General features: G+C 41.8%; 1 protein-coding gene across 1 annotated transcript in view; it reads right to left on the bottom strand.

Annotated features, from left to right (window-relative positions):
* Positions 1-21,117, bottom strand: part of LOC147035815 (extracellular calcium-sensing receptor-like) — an 83,065-nt gene that overhangs the window by 10,245 nt on the left and 51,703 nt on the right. Inside the window, exons 5-7 of the mRNA XM_085869634.1 lie at positions 20,474-20,701; positions 20,200-20,323; positions 8,437-8,826 (exon numbers count right to left, since the gene is read on the bottom strand). Of these exons, the coding sequence (XP_085725760.1) occupies positions 8,437-8,826; positions 20,200-20,323; positions 20,474-20,701 (742 nt within the window). The remainder of the gene's footprint in view (positions 1-8,436; positions 8,827-20,199; positions 20,324-20,473; positions 20,702-21,117) is intronic.

Raw genomic sequence — 21,117 nt, 5'->3', positions numbered from 1 at the left:
GATTTTGTAGGTGATAGTCATGTAGGTGATAGTCATGTTCGCGGAGAATCTAGATATCCTTTTGGGTATCATTGAAGTGCTGAATGAGGAGTCAGAGCACTGGGATTTCGGGTTTCCTTGGTCAAAACTAAGATCCAGGCTTTCAATGACATCTTGCTTGCTGCCATCTTGTCTGGACCTGTTTGTGGTGAGGACGTTGAGGTCACGGAGAGATTCACTTGCCTTTGCAGTGATATTCATGTCTCTGCTGGCTGTGAGCCAGAGGTCAATAGATGTCTGGATCGGGACTGGGAAGTCATGGATTCACTGGATCATGGTGTGTGGCGCTGCCAGTACCTGTGCAGGAGGATGAAAGTCCAAGTCATCAGCTCCTTGGTGCTTCCAGTCTTGCTCTCCGGATGTGGGACTTGGACACTGACCAGGGATCTGAGACATCGACTCAACTCCTTTGGTACCAGGTCTATTTGGATAATCTTTGGCTATCAGTGGTCAGACTTTGTGTCCAACGAACGGTTGTTGAGAGAGATTCAAATGAGATTTGTTACCTGCATAATCCGTTATCGTCAGCTGCCTCAGCATGGACATGTGGCTCCTTTTCCTGATGCTGATCCTGCTCATCAGATTCTCTCAGCAAGGGAGCCTTGTGAGTGGAGGAGGCCGATGGGCCGACCACATGCCTCCTGGTTGCAGCATGTTGATCAGCATCTCAAGGAGATGGGGATGGGCGAGGCATGGTCAGACGGAGGCTCTTAGAGTACCGGCGGAAAGAAGACGTCATGACGTGCTTCTCCGGCGCATGCTCCCATACCTGACCTGGCCTTCATTCGGACCATTTGAGTCGTTTTTCAAAGACAAGTCTTGAACATGACTGTGTGTTCATTAATGTCAAAAATAACTAAAGACTCAAAACACCCTGAGGACCCAAAAGACCCCGAGGACCAAAAAGACCTGAAGCGAAGAGTAATTATTGGTTCAAGAAAAAATATTTTCAAGAAAAAAATAAGTGACCACTATATTCGTTCTTGTTGTGTGTCTGTCTGTCTGTCTGTCTGTATGTCTGTCTGTATGTCTGTTTGTCTGTCTGTCTGTCCCGGGCATAGCTCCGTGGGTTTTGATCCGATCCTGATAAAATTTTGGTGGGAGGTTTATATCATGATCCAGTTGTGTTTTTTTCTGAAAATGGGCGTGGTGCGCCCATTATGGGCGGAGCCACACCCAAAAAACTTGTGTTTTTAGGGGGTAACCGATTTCACTTTGCATCTTCTCCTGGGGGTTTCTCAAATCTGACAGGGGTTTCAGTATTTGGTTAGCCGATTGGCACCTGCATAGCCCCACGGAGCTCGATTTTTCATTTTTGTCCCAAGGTCAAGGTCACAAGGTCACGAACATGGAAAATTTCGAATTTTGACATAAAAATCATACGACCGCCCAAACTTTGAGAGCTGGCATGACAATATTTTTATGCATAATCTTGAGGTCATTCCCCACCTAAAGTCTTGAAGCCATTTTGCTCAATCTCGAACACGTTGCCCGTGGCGCCCCCTTCAAGTTTGTTTTTACACTGATTTCATCAAAGTATGGATAATCCGAGGAGTGCGAAATGCCATATAGCCGATATGACGTTATATTGTTCCTGGAATGTTCCAGAGGAAGTTTTTCACCATAGGTCATAATCCTTGATCTTTGACCTTTAAAGTTCACAAAGGTCAAATTTTCAAAGTTGTGGGAATCGAACCGGGTTTTCAACCTTCTTCGACGAACGAACTCCATTAAGCTATAGCACGTATCCTGTTTCCTTATTTTAATGTCCACAACATTATTTTGTGACCTTTAAAGGTTATGCAAAGGTCAAATTTTTAAAGTTGTTGAACGAAACCAGGTTTTCGACATTTTGCAGCTAATAACCTGTCACTCGTACCACATCATGTTGATCATTTTTATAACTTAGTCAAACATTATCACATTGTCTCATCCTTGACTTTTGAAACAATCTACATCGTCAAATACTGCTCGTGAACCATCGTCGTCTTCAGACTTGTGCCTCTTATATTGGAATTGTTGATGATGACTTTCAAACTGAGCCTCAAGGACTGTGTACAGCAGTGATGTGCAATGCACACAGAGTAAAAGGGTGTTAATTAACACCCAAAGGATGTCTAATATATACAGAAACTATATCTGTACATAGCACTAGGCCGAGGCTTCAGACCTTGTCATGCTCACAAGGCTACACCATAGAATTTAAACATCCCAGAAGATAAATAAAATAGGATCACCTTTATACATGTAGTGTATTAAAATAACACTTTTTCTTCTTACAAAACATCTTATCTTCCAGTCTCCTTGCACAGGCTATCAATGAATTAAGACACAGGGCTTCATTTATTGTAATGTATGTTCTGAAAAGCTTTTTAACTCTAATTTTATGTCATCTTGATTCAATGGACATTTTTGGCTTTGTTCCAAGTGCAAATATATTTATGTTAAATTTACTTTAAATATCCAGTGTATCAACTTGAATGTAATATGTACATGAGAATTGTGAGTAACCTCAACTTTTGCATTTACATGTAGACCAAAATAATTTTCTGTGGAACAGGTAAGGATATTTTAATAATCTACTTGTATATTTAATATGTCCATTAAAATGAAACGTATAACCGATTAACTTCAATTGTTATCTTTTAAAATACCATAATCTTAATGTTCTCTTTTCTAAAAAGAGAAGTCATGATATAATTTGCAATCACATTATTGACGAACTTTAAATAATCCAAGTCAATGGACATATTTTACTCATCACAAATTTTTTTTTATCGGGTCAGGATGTGCACGGGGTTACCGATCAGGGGCCAAGTGTCCCCCAGGACGAATGTTAATAGTTTGAATAAAGCTTTCACATGGAGCCACGTTGATAAGATTGGTGCTTGCTGCTTGGATGTTGTGTGCTGTCTGAAGAATGGACACTCCTTTAACCTAAATGGCTAACTGTATGCAACCCAGTGGCTGTGAGTGCTGGGTAGCACATTACATGTACAAGTCTACACGAACTGCATAAGGTATGTGTCATCATTGACTGCTCCTGGCACGCCCACAATGGTAAATCCTCACCCATTTATTTTAAACCCAGTTTTAATTCGATCTTACTTTGTCCAGGGGTACAATCTTGGACAGGTCGCAAGTCCAACAGTGGATATTCCACTGGCTGACTTTTCCCAACAATCTGGCACTCATTTTATCACCCTGATAGGCTTGTCATCACGGTCGAGGCAAGTCACTGCAGTGATTTAGAATCACCCTTTAGCATTAGCCCGACCCTTTTTCTGAAGAATCAGCTTCTTCTTTCTCTTAGCATGAAATTGAAGAGATTTAGCCACATTGAGTTTCTCTATCCTTCGAAGCAAAGCACTCTGCTGGAAGGAGCTTTGAGCCACAACATTGTTTTTATTGTGGATCCCAGTCCCGTGTACAACATAAATGTTTTTGCTAACCTTATGAACCACGTGTCACCACACGGGTGATGGTGCAGTGTTATTTGACGAGGGATTAAGGCCATGTTTGACCAGAATTTGCAAATTAATGGGACAGCCGCTGGGAACTCCAGGAAAAATGGTGGAAAGTTGATGCTTCCGCAACGATTACAAGGTTCACCATGCCTCAACCCGACATCGGAGTGAGTTGAGACCAGTACCATCGGTGAGAGGGGTTATCAGTCTACTTGAGAAGCTATCTTGGGGGTATCTCAGTCCTTCCACGGCGGCTCTAGAACCTGTCAAAGGAGGCACCCAGTTCAAATCTTCCATTTTAAAATCACATAAAATCGTTTTTAAAACTCACGACACTCTGTGTGGTTATACGGTGCTCAGGACGGTTTATATAAAGTGCTGTTCACATAGAACCATCACTGCGGTTCCACATCCTGTCAAAGAAGGCACCTGTTCGAATCTCACACATTCAAATTCGCATTTCAGACTTGCAGCTCTCGTTGCCATTTGAAACTGTGTGGCGCTGTTTAAATGGAATGATCAATGCGGCTGAGGTCGCATGCACCGATTAATTATCTATGATGTCAATTTGGGGCTATCCCGGACTCTCCAGGGAACGCAACGAATCGCTCACGTAGGTCTTGGGATCTTGTGATACATGATGGGTTGCTTATGTAGGTCATGCGATCGTACACAACACTCGTCCTACACGGTAACAAATCCTCCACAGGGGTGGTAGAGGCTGCTACAGCATATTCCAGAGTCATATTTTGCACTCATGAATTACGGAGCGAGGATGAGGGCACACAAGCACTCCTCGTCTCACACTCCATGACCAATGTTGAGGAATTCGCCAAACACAAGACAACAACCTCAATCACTTGACACATGTCGTTGAATGGACCACCCTCCCATCTTCGCTGCGCATAGCGCATTACACATCTCTTATCCTGCCTTTAACTCCCCCGGTTCACCGGGGAGACAAAGACAGACTGTAAAAGAGGTGTTGTCACACACGTAACAGGCGCGAGTGCATTGAGTGACGATTTATTGAGCACACACAGGACACGGACCTCATGATACCAATGCGATCATCTGTCACTTATCCTGACATTGACTCCCTTCCATCTCCATGCACTTGCCTCCATCTGTCACTCAACCCTATTAAATCGCACTGTCACCGTCACACTCACATCAGTGACTAACACCTCGCATCCTCCGTGCATTCGTCCGTGCGTAAATATTCGTGCAAGTTAATTCCATTTTGTCGCCAAAGCCACCAATGTTACCATGATCACTAATCCCAGTGACCATGCTTCCAGCATAATAACCACGCCCCTTCGCTCCAAACCACGCCCCCATGTTAAATTCCATGTGCTTGCGTGTTCTGGATCTGCATCCTGACATAAACCAAAATCCAATCGGCTTGTTCATGTCACATACCCAACTCATCCATGAAGTTTCATATGAATCCAGCTTCAACTTTTAAAAATATCATGCTGTGTCATTTTTTTCCTGACCTCTCGATGGTGAAGAATGACAAAAAAGGTAAAAGTTCCAGTATCCGAACATGGATCCAGATTTTCACCAAAATCTAATGAATTACTCCGTGACACACGTCTAACTTTTCCAACAATTTTTGTCCGAATCAGTCAAAATAACGTTTCGAGATATTCTGCTCACAAACAGACATACACATTTGTGTTTTTCATATACAGCATAGATACAATGTCGAGGGTTGTGTAAGAGCTGACATACAGAAGGTATAACAAAGGGAGCAGGAGACAATAGGGGTGTGAGAGGGAGGCACAAAACAGTGGGGAACAGAGACATTGGAGATCTGTGGAAGGGAGAGGGATGGGGCAGTTTACATGTTGTAAACTGTAAACAACATGGACACTACAGCGACTTTCAGGAAGGAAAGAAAGGAATTTGAAGGAGATGGGTTAGGGGTGGATAAGCAGTGGAAGAAAAGACCATGTTTTTGGATGGGGGTAAGATAAGAGGTGGTGGGGAACAGCTGTTTTGAAGACCTGGAGGGAAGAGTGGGATTGAAGAGAGTGTGGGAGTTTGTTCCAAAGGTTTAAAAAAAAGAGGAATGAAAGAGTGAAGGTGAGCAGTGATTCTCGATTTTTGTGAGTTTTACCTCAAGGGGGTTGCCTGCAGACTTTGTGCACCCTGTGACAGACAGAACGGGGTGGGGGGTGGGAGGCTGCAGAGGAAATGCTAGATGACAGAAGCCTGTGGTGAGAGAGAGAGAGAGAGAGAGAGAGAGAGAGAGAGAGAGAGAGAGAGAGAGAGAGAGAGAGAGAGAGAGAGAGAGAGAGAGAGAGAGAGAGAGAGAGAGAGAGAGAGAGAGAGAGAGAGAGAGAGAGAGAGAGAGAGAGAGAGAGAGAGAGAGAGAGACCCAAAGACTCAGCCTCATCACAGGAGATGCCAATGATACTAAATGCCTTTGTTTCCACAGCTTGAAGTCGAGAAAGGTGAGAGGCGGGAGCACTATTCCAGAGGAGAGAGCATTGCTCCCTTGGCTGCAGTTGAAAGCATTGATAAACAAACGGGTGAAATCACAACCTCCATCCACCTTCAGAGGCGGTGGTAAAAATTAAGCAGAAACACATCTCTGGCAGAAGTTATTGTACATATAAAAACACATACATTTCCACAGGTAGCAATATTTAAGTACAAGTGTGCATGTTATATATGCTGTATATTGTTACACTTGTGGGGGTGGATTGAGGAATTCCATGGAAAAGTAAGGAGGAAATAGAGATATTTGATCTGTGGACGTGTAGGAGGCATCTCAATGTAATTAAGTAGGGAAACTGTGTGCTTAAGTGTTACGTGTCACCACACGGGTGATGGTGCAGTGTTATTTAACTGGGGATTAAGGCCACGCTCCCCAGTATGTGATTGCCCCCAATGAATTTTCCCTCTGTTTTTTTTTGTATTACAAACCAGCAATGGACCATTATAAATGAGCTACATGACCAAGTTGAAAGAGGCCACATCTTCAACGGTGACGGCAGGTGAAGTCACGCCCCCAAGGCTAATGATTGATGGGCGTGATGTCAGAAGCAAGGCAGGCATGCTGAACAGGCGAGCAGCCCCGCATTTTCGGGTTCAGGCCAAGCAATCCACACCCCAGGAGGAAACGGTTGTTCGGTGATGTCGGAGAGAGAACAGGAGGAACGCACGAGTGCGGAGTGAGGGACACATGTAGTCAAGAGAGAATGTAGCCAGGAGATGGCCTGTAAGAAAAGGGCTTTACAGATAGCATTCCCTCGATGTATGAAGAAGACGGCATGAGTCTCTTATTCATGCTGAGGCGAATTGGCTCATGTGCAGAGCAAGATGTTGGTTGCAGGCTCTTGGTTGGATAATGATAGACAAACCCCAGAGCCACTTGTTTGTCAAACAGTGAGTCAGTCAGGACGATCGATGCACAAAGCAGATGCCCAGGGTCTCTGAGCCTTGGTGCTGAATGTCACTCACAAATTGCCTGACGAATGTTCCCGCTGTGAGAGAGCGGCTCAGCACCAATTTGCGCACGTCTCCACATGCAGGATGAAATGCCTTGATTCTAAGTTTCACAAAGACCATCTATGAACAAGCTAAGTTCCAGAATAAAGGAAGGATTTGCTTTTATTTTGTTTCCCATTGTCCGTGATTAAGTCCGTGTGTTGAGGCTTCTCGACTTTAGGATTTATTTACTTCATGTTATTATTATTACATACTGAATTATTGTCCCTTGTAAATATTTGTCTATTTTCGTTAATTCTCACATTTATTAGAGGTTGACGTATCTGTTAATTTGTCATGGAGTTCAAGTATAAACACCTCTGTGCATCCATCTGTGCATCCATCTGTGCCTCCCTCGCTCCGCCATTGCATGCCACCCTCCCATGCGCGTTATTATCTCCAATGATCAACGTGTACTCCACCTAATAAGGAAGAACTGTTCGGCTATCGTGGCTGGCGTTGTTGACTGCACGTCACCACAATTTGGGCTTGGATTTAACCTTGACCGCCAGTACTGCGACAATATATTTAAGGCTTCTCCTGTCGAATAGTGGAAGGCTTATTGCTGTTGTTGGGTTTGTTTTTACATTTAGTTTCTTTGACAATCAGAGTACTAAAACAAGAGTTTGCATTTATTTTATTTTTTTACTGCTCTCTCATCACTCCAAATTTCCTAACTGTATCAATTTTCGAGCTGTATCTCAGAGCAGGCAGGGTGTTTTGGAATGAAATTTTGCATCAATAATGTGACTCGAAATAATTCGGGGTTCACATAATTTTATTTGATTTTGATCCAATTTATAAGTTCAAGACTGAATTAGAGATTTTTTTTACATTCTTCACGATAAACTGACTGAGGTTTTTTTTTATAATCAGACCACATTTTTTTTTGTCATCACTCAATTTTGCCACTGAGGAATCTCAAAGACCGCTTGAACTCCCATCCTGTGTTTGCATCATAGTGGAGCTGCACTGAAGTTGAGGACCTGAAATTTGATTTGTGTCTGAGGCCTAATTTATCGGATTTTGACCTATTTAACAACAACAACAACAACAACAACAACAAAAATCCTTTGGATTATAACTTTAACCATTTTCATTCGATTTTCATGGTGTTGCGTTTTTTTTTAAGAGATTATAGATCATGACATTATTTATTTATTTACACTCCATCCCTAAATGTTAAAGATCAAGGTCTTATGGTGGTCCAAAACAAACATGGACATCATTTGATTGTGAGAAAAGGGTAAGTCATGGGCAATCACCAAGGGTAAGTCTCTGCTGGTCTAGTTTGTTTTGGCCTTTTGTTTCCACCTATTCTGTATGCATATCATCTCAGCATTTGTCAATATAATGCGAAAATTGCCAAAATTTTGACAAAACATTGGTTTCATATGCAGTTTCAATGAAATCAAAATTCAAACAATACCTTTAGAAGCAAATACAATTCCTGTACATTTAGCCAGCAGGCAAGTTATGGCCAATGAAATCATGACACAGGGAATCGTTTCCCGTAAGCTGCACACGTTCTCTGTTGGTTTCCCAATAAAAATCAAAGCACTCCCAAAGGATCCTCCTAATGCCACAAGGAGAAGGAGATTCACTTTTAAATTTTCATCATTCATCAAAGGGAGTTCACGTTGTGTGTACATCATCGACACAACCACAGACACCAACAACATTCCAATGAGTAAAAGGACCAACAGAGTGATCGTCACTGGATCATACAAAGGCAGAAATTCTTGAGCCATAAGTACACAAGCGTCCCGATGTTTAGTTGGCCAAAAGTATTTGGGGCATTGGAAGCATTCTTGAGAATCTAAAACAAAAGCATGATTTTTAATTTTCAAGTTAAACATGTTTAAGGATAATTTTAACGCACTATAATATTATGGTGTTGTGATTCTGCTAAACTGCATGCCTCAAAGGCAATGGCACCAAACATACACTTATCCCCAGGCAGTTATTTCATTAGAATTCGTGTCGTTAGTTCTCCCCTCATGCTTAGTGGGTTAACGGGATAAAGTGCGTTGCATGGGTATCGTAGTTTGGTCTAATCAGTATCTCTGATTCAGACTCTGACCACAACTCAAACACTTTCATTTTAGCCATAGTACACAACAAGCATACAAGCACACAAGCCATTCAGTATACAATTGTTTAAAAGCACAATGCGATGCTTCTCATGGCTCTGATCATCCCAATCACTGTTGCACACAAGACCGCATGCCACGGGAATTTGTCCGCCAATTCCCAAACAGCACCTCACCTCGCTCACCAAATCTCACCACTTTGGCTACAAACGCCTCCCGCACATGGGAAAAAATATTCCCGCATCCCCTTGTACCTCAGCATTGCTGGAATTGGCCAATCAATTTCGAGGAGCACCATGCGGCATCAGATTGTCCTCGGCACTGTCATGCTCGTCAACGCAACAGACTGTAATGACAACACCACATATTACCGGGAACATCTTGGGTGAGCGTCTGGAATTGTTGCAGCCCTCATCCAGTTGTGAGACCACGGCAAGAACAGGGGCAATGAGGAGGGGTCACGGGAATGTCGATCTGTGAGTTTGGTTTGGGTCCCAGGTGTGCATTTTGGCTCTTAAAGGAGCCCGTAGGTGATGGAGAAAGTCTGCTACCATCCAACATACAGATTACACTCGGTGCATGTTCAGGGCTGGGGTGCCGGCTCGGGGAGCATTCCCCCATGTTAAGTCCATAGCTCCAAGCTGTGCGGAGGCTGGTAGGCATCTCAGCCGGTTTCCGGTCTGGGAGTCTGGTGGAGCGTGGCTAGGGCCGCTGTGGCCCAATAGAGGAGCAGGATTTGTGCTACAGCACATCACTTTCTGGTACTCGCCCCACCCTTCGCCTGGGGTTTATACAAGGGGGTAGCATGGAGCCATTAAAGGGTGCTCCTTATAACGAGCTTCTTCTTCGTGAACTGGATCCGAGTGCGACTGCCATCGTTCGAGACACCTTGCCGTGCTGTCGATGTCCCGCCATCCCCACAAAGCCAGATGGACCAATGTGAAGTGCACGCTGCCATAAGTCCTGGTGAATATATAGGCATGAGATAACGCGCCATATCACAAGTTGGGAACACTTAGGCAGAGCGTCGCATGGAGGTACATGCTGCACATACAGACTATTACACATCTAGGTTAGGAATCTTCCTTCTCACGCATCAATTCTTCTCTCTCTATATCCATCCCTCTATTCCCTCTTCTGTGGATGCACAAAGAAGAACGTTACTGACTCGCAATCCCATTTCCCTCTGGCACGACACTGCACCCCTCACGTTGCCTACACCATACCTCCTCACTCCCACAATGTAGACACCAGTATGTTTCCAACTACCCCTCCCAAAGCGTCATGGGCCACGTTGGTCAGCCGACCGTGCCAGGTATTTGGAGAGTGCTCAACCTCACCTTTCTCTTTCTCTCTTGCCTCTCACCTTCCGATTGTGTGTGTGTGTGTGTTTGTGTGTGTGATGACGCCTGGCCTGGATTAACTAATATTGCAGAAGATAGTCGGGATAATCCTACTCTGTGTCTCTTTTGTTAGGCCTAAGTCACATTTGCCATGGCGGCCGTGGGGTCTCCAACATCTACGGCCACTAGCAAATATATGGCGGCCGCAGTATTTCCATGCTCACACAATGTAGCAGTCACATACGTTTTTCTTTTTCGGGGAGCCGCATGGCGTATTTAGAAATTGTGGAGACCGAAAACGTGGTGGTGCCGTACTGTCTTTGATTTGATGTCGCACGGTGACCGTAGGGTGTCCCTGCGGCAGCCATATAATTTTCAAGGCAGACGCAAGGTAGCCTCAAGGTGCCCGCAAGGCGACCACAGGGGGGCTCTAAGGCGAACGTGCGGCCAGAAGGACGGTAACAAGTGGGTATATATACCAGTTCTTTTTTTACTGAAATAAAAATATAACAGTTCGGAATATACCAGTATATGGTGGCCCCAGAATCTGAATTGAATTCGTTCCAGGAGGCTGTTCGGATTGCAAAAGGTTTGATTCCCAAACTATTTTCCCAATAAGAAATAATGGAGTGAATTAATCTGTTCCTGGACCCCAAGAAAACCCACTTTCAAGACACTTTCAACTGAAATTCCCCATGTTTAAGGTAAAATAAGATGAGTAAATGACCTTAGGCGGCGGTGTATAGTATGTAAACTGGTACAATCACCACATCCAAAGGTCCACACACTCTCGAGCTCCGGCCTGGGTTCAGATCGCTCATGCCCTCTGTGAGCGCTGCCCCCAGGGCAGCTCATCAAACATGATGCCCCATAACCACAATCTCTTTCATCAAACGCATCGGGCTGAGGTAATCATGGATATTCCAAATTACAACTGGTTTTTCTGTGAAATTAAATCCTTGCCTGACAGTCCGTCACATCACGTGATCGGATTGCTTTTTTGTTATTAATTAAAACACAAGATGAATAAAATAAAAAAAACGCACAAATCAAGGTGAAAACATGAGGTGAAGTAGCGATCGACACACGAGAGATGCTTTCACGAGGACTTCCACTGACGAACTGAATGAACAAAGCACGAAGATGCAGGTCGAATAGGTGGGGGAGACACTTGAACAAACATGAACGCTTCGTTGTGTTCGGTTTTTTAAAATGTATTCGGTTTTTAGGGCAAAATTCATTTTTCATTGATAAGAGACTACGGCAGCCACACGAATAACGCAAGCCCACCGTACGCCCTACGTATGGTCGAGGTGGAAAACAACTACGTCACAACTACGGCATGTCGAATTGCTACGGCCAAATTAGAAATGAAAAAAGTTATCACTCCGCGTTATAATTCCACGGCGACCGCTACGGCCTGTAAAAGATAGCCAAACGGCGTAGGGCCACCCTGAGGCCACTGCAGAAGCTCTGCAGCTGCCGTACGTTTCTGTCAATTCAGAGGGTGTACGACCGCCATATCCTCGCCGTAGAGCAAATGTGACTGAGGCCTAAGTACCTTTTGTTGCACCCCACAAATTCCTTGCTATTCCATGCTCTACATGAAAATAAATCCCCATTCACTGTGCCACATACTTTTTTTTCCTTGCTTGGTTGTAAATACATGTTATATAGAAATGTTCCCAGCTCATTTTCGTGTTTTCTTCCATTGGATCAGCATGACCCACACCCCAGTTCAGCTGGGATGTTATTCCCCAACAATCTGTTTCCCAGCCAGTATGTGCTTCGCAGTTCCACTCGGCTGCATCTGATCTGGTAAGGTGATCCAGTTTGTGTAAGTGTGTATCGAAGGCATGTTCCCTGGTAATTATATCACGTGACCTTTCTATAAACGGTATTAATTCCATGGAGCACCCGAAGTCACGTGGTCGAGTTATTGGTGTTTGCGGCCGATTAGCGACCCAAAGTTATTTGTGTGTGATGGCCTGTGATTCCGGAAAGTCTGGTAGGAACCCGAGGTTGTTCACACCTCATGGTCTTCGCTTCCGACCCCGGCTCCACAACAATATAATGCAGAAATGTTCAAAAACAGACTTGGTCAAAAAGTGAGAATGAAAGGCTTTTAGAGTGAGGTTTGATAGGATCTCATGGGGTCCTATGTTGGAGGTTGTTCTTTTTTTCAGTCGTGAATGAGGTACAGCACCTGAGCACACTGCCATCATTTTCAATGACCCTGTGGGTCACACACAGTATGCTAGCTGATTAAAAAATGAAATTGACAGATACAACGAAGAATTAATGTTCATGGAGCATGATACACCATGCAATGTTCAACTATATACTTCAAATTTAATATAACAAGAAGAATAATACATAAAATGTCATGGCCCCCGTGGTTTTAGTAATTTGGCTGAATGGAGTTAAATAGCTCGTCCATATTTACAAGATTTATGTGTGATATATATATGATTTATGTGTGATATATATATATATATATATATATATATATATATATATATATATATATATATATATATATATATATATATATATATATATATATATATATATATATATATATATATATATATATATATATATATATATATATATATATATATTGTTGCGAATTCGCGCCCGCCGGCGTGCGATCGGCCACGTTACTCGAATCGCGGCACGTCGCCCACCGGACGGACAATTCTGTCGTGACCCTCTCGGACTAACGCTGGGAGCTATTCACGGGTGGGCCTTTCGGCCTCACCACGATCGTGCCAATCGGCCACACGCGTGGGATAGGGTTGTTCGCCAAACTCGACCTACCTAAGTACCCACGCGGAGGGTAGAACGGGCGCTCGCACCTCGCCGCAGGTCGACTCCGGACACGGGCTGCTTAAGCGGTCCGTTCCGTACTATCGGGATAACCGAGCGGTGTTATCGTCGGCCTCGACGATTCTGATTTATTCTCGGGCGTATTCAGCCCACGACGAACCCGTTACGTGAAGCAAGATGGAGATTCAAACAAAGGAAAGGACGCAACGAAACGGGGAACAATTCAACATGCAAGCACTTTATTCACATAGACACAGAGCACACATCTAGCAATTAAAACAATTATGCACAAAGAGCAAATGTAATACGAAAAACAATAAAGCAACGACGACGCAGAGCTACAACCGACTAAGACCGACACACGGCAACACTTATACAATTTTACTTCATTAGACTGGCACCACACACAAACACGTTTACACAGAACCCAAAATAAATGGAAGTCGCGACTTCCCTGAGCATGTCGAGTCCCTCTCCGACGTCCGTCGACGGGGTCCCGCCTGGCCGTGACTCCGTGCCTGAGCGTGGTAGGCAAGTCCTCTCCTACGTGCCTCGCGCCTGCACATGCTGGCCCCTCGACGCCACGGACCGAGTGTTCGGCGCTATCCCAGCGCGGATAGAGGGGGCGGGGGGGGGGGGACGTGGATGGCCAAAGTCGGGAGAGGGGAATGGCGGACACTCCTTCCCGCCAGCGGGGACTTACAACTGCCCCACAAAAGACCCGGCCAGCGGCCACCAGGATGAGCGAGCCGGAAGACGAGAGCAACCACCAAGCAAGAGCATCCACCAAGTAAGAGCATCCACCAAGCAAGAGCATCCACCAAGCAAGAGCATCCACCAAGCAAGAGCATCGACCCAGCAAGAGCATCTACAAAACTGCTTTCCCTGTCTCCGACTTTTATATCCTGGAGCTCCGCCCTGTTGCTCCGCCCCGGTCTTTGCTCCACCCCCCTTCGAGGCGCTTTGAGAAAGGTCTCGAAGAGGGGCGTTCCTCCTCCCTGGCCGCGTCACACCGCGCATCCACCAATCGAGCGCCAGCTGCCCTCCCCTCACTCTCTCCCCTCACACCAAGCAAGGAGAAGAATGGCGCGAAAAGCCCACCGAGCGTCCTCGTTGGGTTTTATTTGAAATAAAAGATAGAGAAAGAAAAACGACTGACTCAAAGGGACGCAGCCCGAATGAATCACATTTATTCCCTCTAAACAACGGGTTTGGGGCTAACTACACATGCACTTAAGAGATATCTCACCTACGGGACCTGAATGGTGATTTGCGAATTTTCATAGCCATAACAATATATATATATATATATATATATATATATATATATATATATATATATATATATATATATATATATATATATATATATATATATACAGATGTTTGGTAATATAGAACTTTAATATGGATACAAACAAACACAACATAATAGTGACCAAAGTTTTTTGTGCTGTACTCTTCAGAGTAAAAATCGCAGGAAGTGAAGGAGGAAGTGAAGGTGTGTGCTTTATCCGCAAGAGTAAATAAGGTAGACACTGATTGGTTCAACCGTAATGACGTCACGGTTAAACCGAACGCCCATTGGTCAGCTCATCATCTTCACCTCAAGCTCCCATTGGCTGGAACAGAGTTCGTCGATGATTGACGTTTCCAACTGCAACCTGGAAAGAGGGGGGATGGGTTTCCCCTGACGTCCATTCACCATTTGTTACCATACTTCGCTTGATATTTCCATGCTGAAAGAGACACAGAGATCATACAAATTCCTTTTGACGACATAATATTGGATCGGTGGTGAGGATGAAGGTTGCTTCTCACATATGTAAATGAAACGAGCTCCGACCTCGGCTCAATATCCTGAACATATCTGCATTGTACTGGTCTGCACAGGTAGGTTTGGTAACCAGATGCTGTGCAATTCACTCAATGGTGAATGATCACTTAAAAATTTATGGGAGTCGTATCCGAATTTGGGTCTTCACCCAAATCCGTCCACAACTTTTTGAGATACCATGATATATATCAGTTGAGCCACATTTCTCAATGTTGAATAATCACTCAAAAAATTATCAGATCTGGATCCGGATCCTGATCTTCACCAAAATGAAATCAGTTTGTACTCGTCATCCACCCAACCTTGCAATCAAATTTAATTAGGATCCATCCACAAGTTTTTGAGATATCCTGTACAAAAACAAACAGACATCAAACAGACAGAAATGGGTGAAAACATAACCTCCTTCACCTTCGGAGGTGTAGGTAAAGATATAACAAAGTTTGGGAATATGAATAACCTATCCTAAAGTGCAGAATATGGGCCTGTTGGACCCGGTGCGAAGTTTTTTTGGCTATAACTTTGTTATATAAATGGTTATTTGCTTGAACTTTTATGTATGCTTCGAAACATGGCACCAAATATTTATGTTTTTTATTTTATTATTATTGACTCAGGTTTGTGGTAAAATTTTATGTCATAACGCTTCCCATAATTTCCATTTGAATGGACCATTGGACCCGAGTTATATTTAACAAGGATTAGTACTAAATTTGCATAAATTTTTTCCAGTGTTATTTTATTTAATGGAGCACATGTAAAGTAATACAAATAAAAACAAATGCATTGTTGTTTTTTTTAACAACAGCAATCACCTTACAAATCCGGGGTCTTAAAGACCCATGAATGCATTCGCAGAAGTTTTTTTTCCGTCTGGCTCCTCACCCTAGTATCCAGTCAATGTGTGCATTGGACCCACACAAGTTATACTTAGCAATGATTAGTACCTAATTTGCATGAGGTGTTTTTCCAGTGAAGGTTTGTAACATGTAGCTACATTATGAGTCATCTTTGACATATTCACGCCATTTACAAAGGTATGGGTGCCTCCTCCATCATGTTTTCTCATGTGCATATTGGTTTTCTGCATCCTTGTTGTTTTGTTTTACCCTCTGGGAAATCAGATCAGAATTTCCATTACTTTGACAAAGGTAAGCATTTTCTTTTTTACATCTACATTATTTACAGCTGAACACCAAATGTGCATCAAAAATAAATTCAAAAGAACACATGTAAAAAGCAATTATTTCTTTTAAAACCACCTTACAAATCTGGGGTCAAAAAGACCCATCGACTGCATTCATGGGAGCTTTTTTCACAAGAAAATATTAGGTGGGTCATTTGGACCCAACAAGATGCTTGTTGTGCTCCAACTTTGATAACCAGCTATTTTCGTGACATTTTCTGGATGCTCCCAAAAGTTGTTTTATAATTTTATTCATTCAGGTTCGAGGGAAAAGGCGAATAAGAAACACTAAATCTCGTATCAAGTTGATGGGTACATTCGACCCGAATTATGTTTAGCAAGGATAAGTACCAAATTTGCATGATATTTTTTTTCCAGTGAATTTCATTTAAAAGTGCACGTATTAAATAATACAAAAAAGCTCATGTTGTTTTTTTCAAAAAAACAATTACCTCCTTGCAAAACCTGGGTGGGAAAGTCCAATCGAAGGGCAATCACGGAAGTTTTTTGTGTCCAGCTGTGAGGGTTAATTAACGTTTATGGTTTTACTGATAAAATCAAAGTAAAATTTGAAGAGTTAGTAATTGTATATCCAACGATAATTTGTCAAATGACTGGCACATAGAACTTCTATATTTCACGAATGAAGAAACTGCTCATTGTGCTTATATCAATAACTTTTCGAGATTGGGATGTAGTCAAGTTTATAAATGAAAGCATAAATCATATCCTTGTAAGAGATGTCTAAATATCTTTTGATCTCAACAAAGACTTGATAAACATTTAAAGTATTGTTCTATTAATAAAGCAGCAGCAGTTGCAATGCCAGAACCAGGAGAGAAAGTTGTATTTAATGAAACAAATAAATGTATAAAACACCCATTTGTAATATATGCTGATTTTGGGAGCATCTTGGAAAAGAATGATGATGTAAAAAATATCAAATGCATATTCCTTGCATGTTTTATTTTTACATTAAATAATCTGCAAGAAGTAAATATGATAAGTTGGAGTTGTATAGAGGAGCTGATGCTGATGATTAATTTGTTAAAAGGATTGAGGATGATTGTATTAAGATAACTTAAATTATGTCAAGAACAAATAAACCTCTTGACTTATCTCCAAATGATGAGAAAGAATTTGAAGAAGCAAGGATTTGTCATATGTGCTCAGAGGCTTTGGTAAAAACTTAAAAAAGGGTTTGTGATCATTGTCAAATAATGAAGAAATCTTGAGGAGCTGCTCATCATAATTGTTATCTAAATTAAAGAATCCCGACATTCATGCCTGTATTTCTTCATAATAATTGTCATGTTACACATCTCTTCATAAAATAACTAAGTCAGACTCCAGGAAAGATAACAGCAATTCCTAATACAGATGAAGATTACATCTCATTAAAAAAACAGATATATACTCATGAAATGGGTGTAAATAAAAATGTCAGGTTTATTGACTCATGAATTTATTACAAGCCCTATAAGTTCATGGGTTTCAAACATCTCTTCTTTTCCTTTACTTTCTAGTCAATTTCGCACTGAAGCCGACTTTGGTAGACATTTCTCTCCTTAATAAAAAGGGCATTTACCCATGTGATTATATGTATTCCTTTGAAAGATTTAAAGAAACAAGACTTCCTCCTAAAAAGCGTTTCTATAACGAGTTAGGAAGATGTCATATTACAGGTGTAGAATATGAAAGAGCACAAGTTTGGAAATAGTTTGAGAAAAGGATATGGGTGAATATAATGACCTTGATTTAATAACTGATGTTATATTACTCACTGATGTGTTTGAGATATTTAGAGAAGTTTGTTTTTGTCAAGATTCCTAAGGACTTGATCCTGTCCATTATTATACATCTCCTGGAATAGCGTGGAGTGATATGTTAAAAATGACTAAACAACCCCTTGATCTTCAAAGTGATGCAGATCTGCTCTTGATGATTGAGAAGGCTAAAAGAGCAGGAATTTCACCAGTTTGTTCAAAGAGACATGTGAAGGCAAATAATAAATATCTTCCAGAATTCCCACATGATAAGCCAACAACTTACTTAATGTACTTTGATGTGCATAGCTTGTATGGCTGGGCAATGTCTGAATCTCAACACGATGGTAACGTTAAATGGGTGAAAGAATGTGAGTACAAATCGATCTTAGATGACATAATCTCTACAAGTCAAGATTTTTATAACCAGGATTATGGGTATAACTTTCAAGTAGATAACTTTCCTAGAAAACTTCAAAACAAACATAAAGATCTTCCTTATGGAGCTGAAAAAGAGATCCCCAATCAAGAGCTATTCGGTGGTTATCAACAATATTTCTTTGGTTCTTCAAATGTGTTTAAATATGTTCCGACAACTAAACTATTTAAAACATCGTTTGATAAAGGGGCTCTCACACCTTTACGTTTTAGCTAGTGTATGCCGATGTATGAAAAATTTGGCGAATATGCTGGCACACGTCGAATACGTTATGGGTAAGTTTTGTATATGTTTAGAGCACGCTGAAGCACGCTGGCATACGCTGTAGTACGCCGAGCTCATCGACAAATTTTAAGCATGCTAAAAATTTTTTTACGGATGCCAGCGTATGACTCAAACGTTCCACATTCGCTGGCCATAAGTTGTAGGCACGTTATGCGATCGTTGACACACGACGACACACGTTACTTGAAAGTTACACGTAAGTCGAAATACGTCGAGGTAATGTCTTGCGTACCCGAAACTTATTTCTAACCTATGAGTAACGCGCTTTGAACCTATGTTTAACGGATCTCCAACGCATATTGATGTATGTAGACGTATTTGACGTCTTCCGGACGACCACAGAACTTACTAAACGTGTTTCTAACTTACAGCTACCGTATAATGGCGTATTAGCAGTGTTTAGGGGAATTGGTACATAAAAATGGGCTTCACAGGAGGAACCCGTCAGTGTTCCAGACTCCAAGTTTTTTTTCTTTTTTTCTTCGGCATGACGGTGATGTTGACACTTCGATGTCTCATGCGGTTATGATTTGAATCGTTGAGCGTCAGCCTATTAATAGGCTATGCCACATGATCGTCTGTGATAGGCTGCCGCGCTATGCATAAGTTAGGCTATCGTTGGGCATAAGTTGTGAACGCCGACAACACGCTAAGAATTCGTTGGTATGTTATCTATATGTTATCGAAACGTTCTGTGTAAGTTACTAATACATTATGCATACGTCCAACACGTTATTATACGCCCAAAACACATTACTGCTTTGAACCTCCCTTTCGACACTAATCATAGTGTTATAAATTGAAGATGCGTTCCTGAGGGGCTGATGATCAATTAATTTACAATTCAATAATACTTTTAAAATTAATATCTTTTGCTTTACAATGAAATTATAATCTTCCATGGAGCACATACGCTTTACATTCCATTCTCATGTTTGCAACACATATGATTCCCCTTTTGATACATAGATGGTTGGAAAAAATGGATATCAGTGAAAATTTGTGCGGTATATTAAATGTGTCAAATTATTTATTAATTGTGTATCAGCGAAAATGTGCTAACTGGAAGTGTGTATATCGAGGAATGCCTATAGTTCCTTTGTTCTAAATTCCAATGAATTGTGTTGGAGACAATTATTGAGTGAACTCCACAACTATACCACTCTGTGGAGGCAATAGTACACTCGAATTAGCCACTGCTTGTCATGTCATTTTATGACCACATCATAACCAAACCACTACACATCACAGGATAAAAATTGAGGAAATGATAATATTAAACACACGGATACTTTGATATGTATATGTTGTGACAATCAACAAACTGGGTGCACTTTGGCTTTCACATAAGCTTTGATCAATTTATCAAGATATGTGTCACTTTGTAATATTCTAAGGATCACTGTATTACCTGTCTCATTAGAGAAATGAACTTGTGAACAAGCAATGCAATCATGACAACATAATGGCTCTCCAATCTGAGTCGCCTTCCGTGTTCCAGGTTGGCAGGAATTGCTGCACAAAGAGCTCGGAACCTTAAAAACACAGAATTATACAAACAAATGATTACAAAAGAGAAATGGAGACCAATGGGAGTCCACTTCTCTTTTTATCACTTACAAGGATGCAATAGCTTTTAAGCTTAAAACTCGATGTTCCATGAAGATAGAGAAATTTAAGCTTGCCTTTCTGGTGCCATCATTCCACACAATTTGATTTGAATGAAAACTAAGCTGCTTCTCTTGTGGATAGGATGAATCAAATATCCCAACAACTTTGAGATCCAAATCACCTTCAGTGTTTTTCTGCCAGTTCACAATCTCATATACTGCAGGAGGATCTCCATTTTTATCGAAAAATAATGTTTCTGCTTTGTTAACGTTGAATTTAACCTTCTTCAAATAGTATAAGAGCTGGAATTTTAATTTGAAGAATAAATGAAATGAAGAAAATCAACATTAGGATTGTTATATCAATGGCACTTGTGGAGAGAAAACAAAGCAGTTTGCTTACGTGAACTTGAAATTTTTTTATCAAAAGTTAAAACTCTTCCTTTCAATGGAAATTAAATCGTACATCATAAATCAATAATTGTCATCATAATCGTTGCTCTCGAAAGGCAAGGCACCACAAAAATATAATGTTGCAACACAGAATCCAAAAATGTAAAAGAACAAGCTGCATCTTCTTCTTCCTCTTTCGGCTTGCTCCCGTTAGGGGTCGCCACAGCGGACCAACTGTCTCCATTTCGCTCTATCCTCCACATCTTCCATTGACACTCCAACCACCCGCATGTCCGCCCTCACCGCATCCATGAACCTCTTCTTTG

Source organism: Eptatretus burgeri, chromosome 1 (genome assembly GCF_056783735.1).
Source record: "Eptatretus burgeri isolate ZD-2024b chromosome 1, Ebu_testis_v1, whole genome shotgun sequence".
Taxonomy (NCBI): Eukaryota; Metazoa; Chordata; class Myxini; order Myxiniformes; family Myxinidae; genus Eptatretus; species Eptatretus burgeri.
Note: the sequence above shows the minus strand (reverse complement) of the source record. Positions and strands in the feature narration are given on the sequence as shown.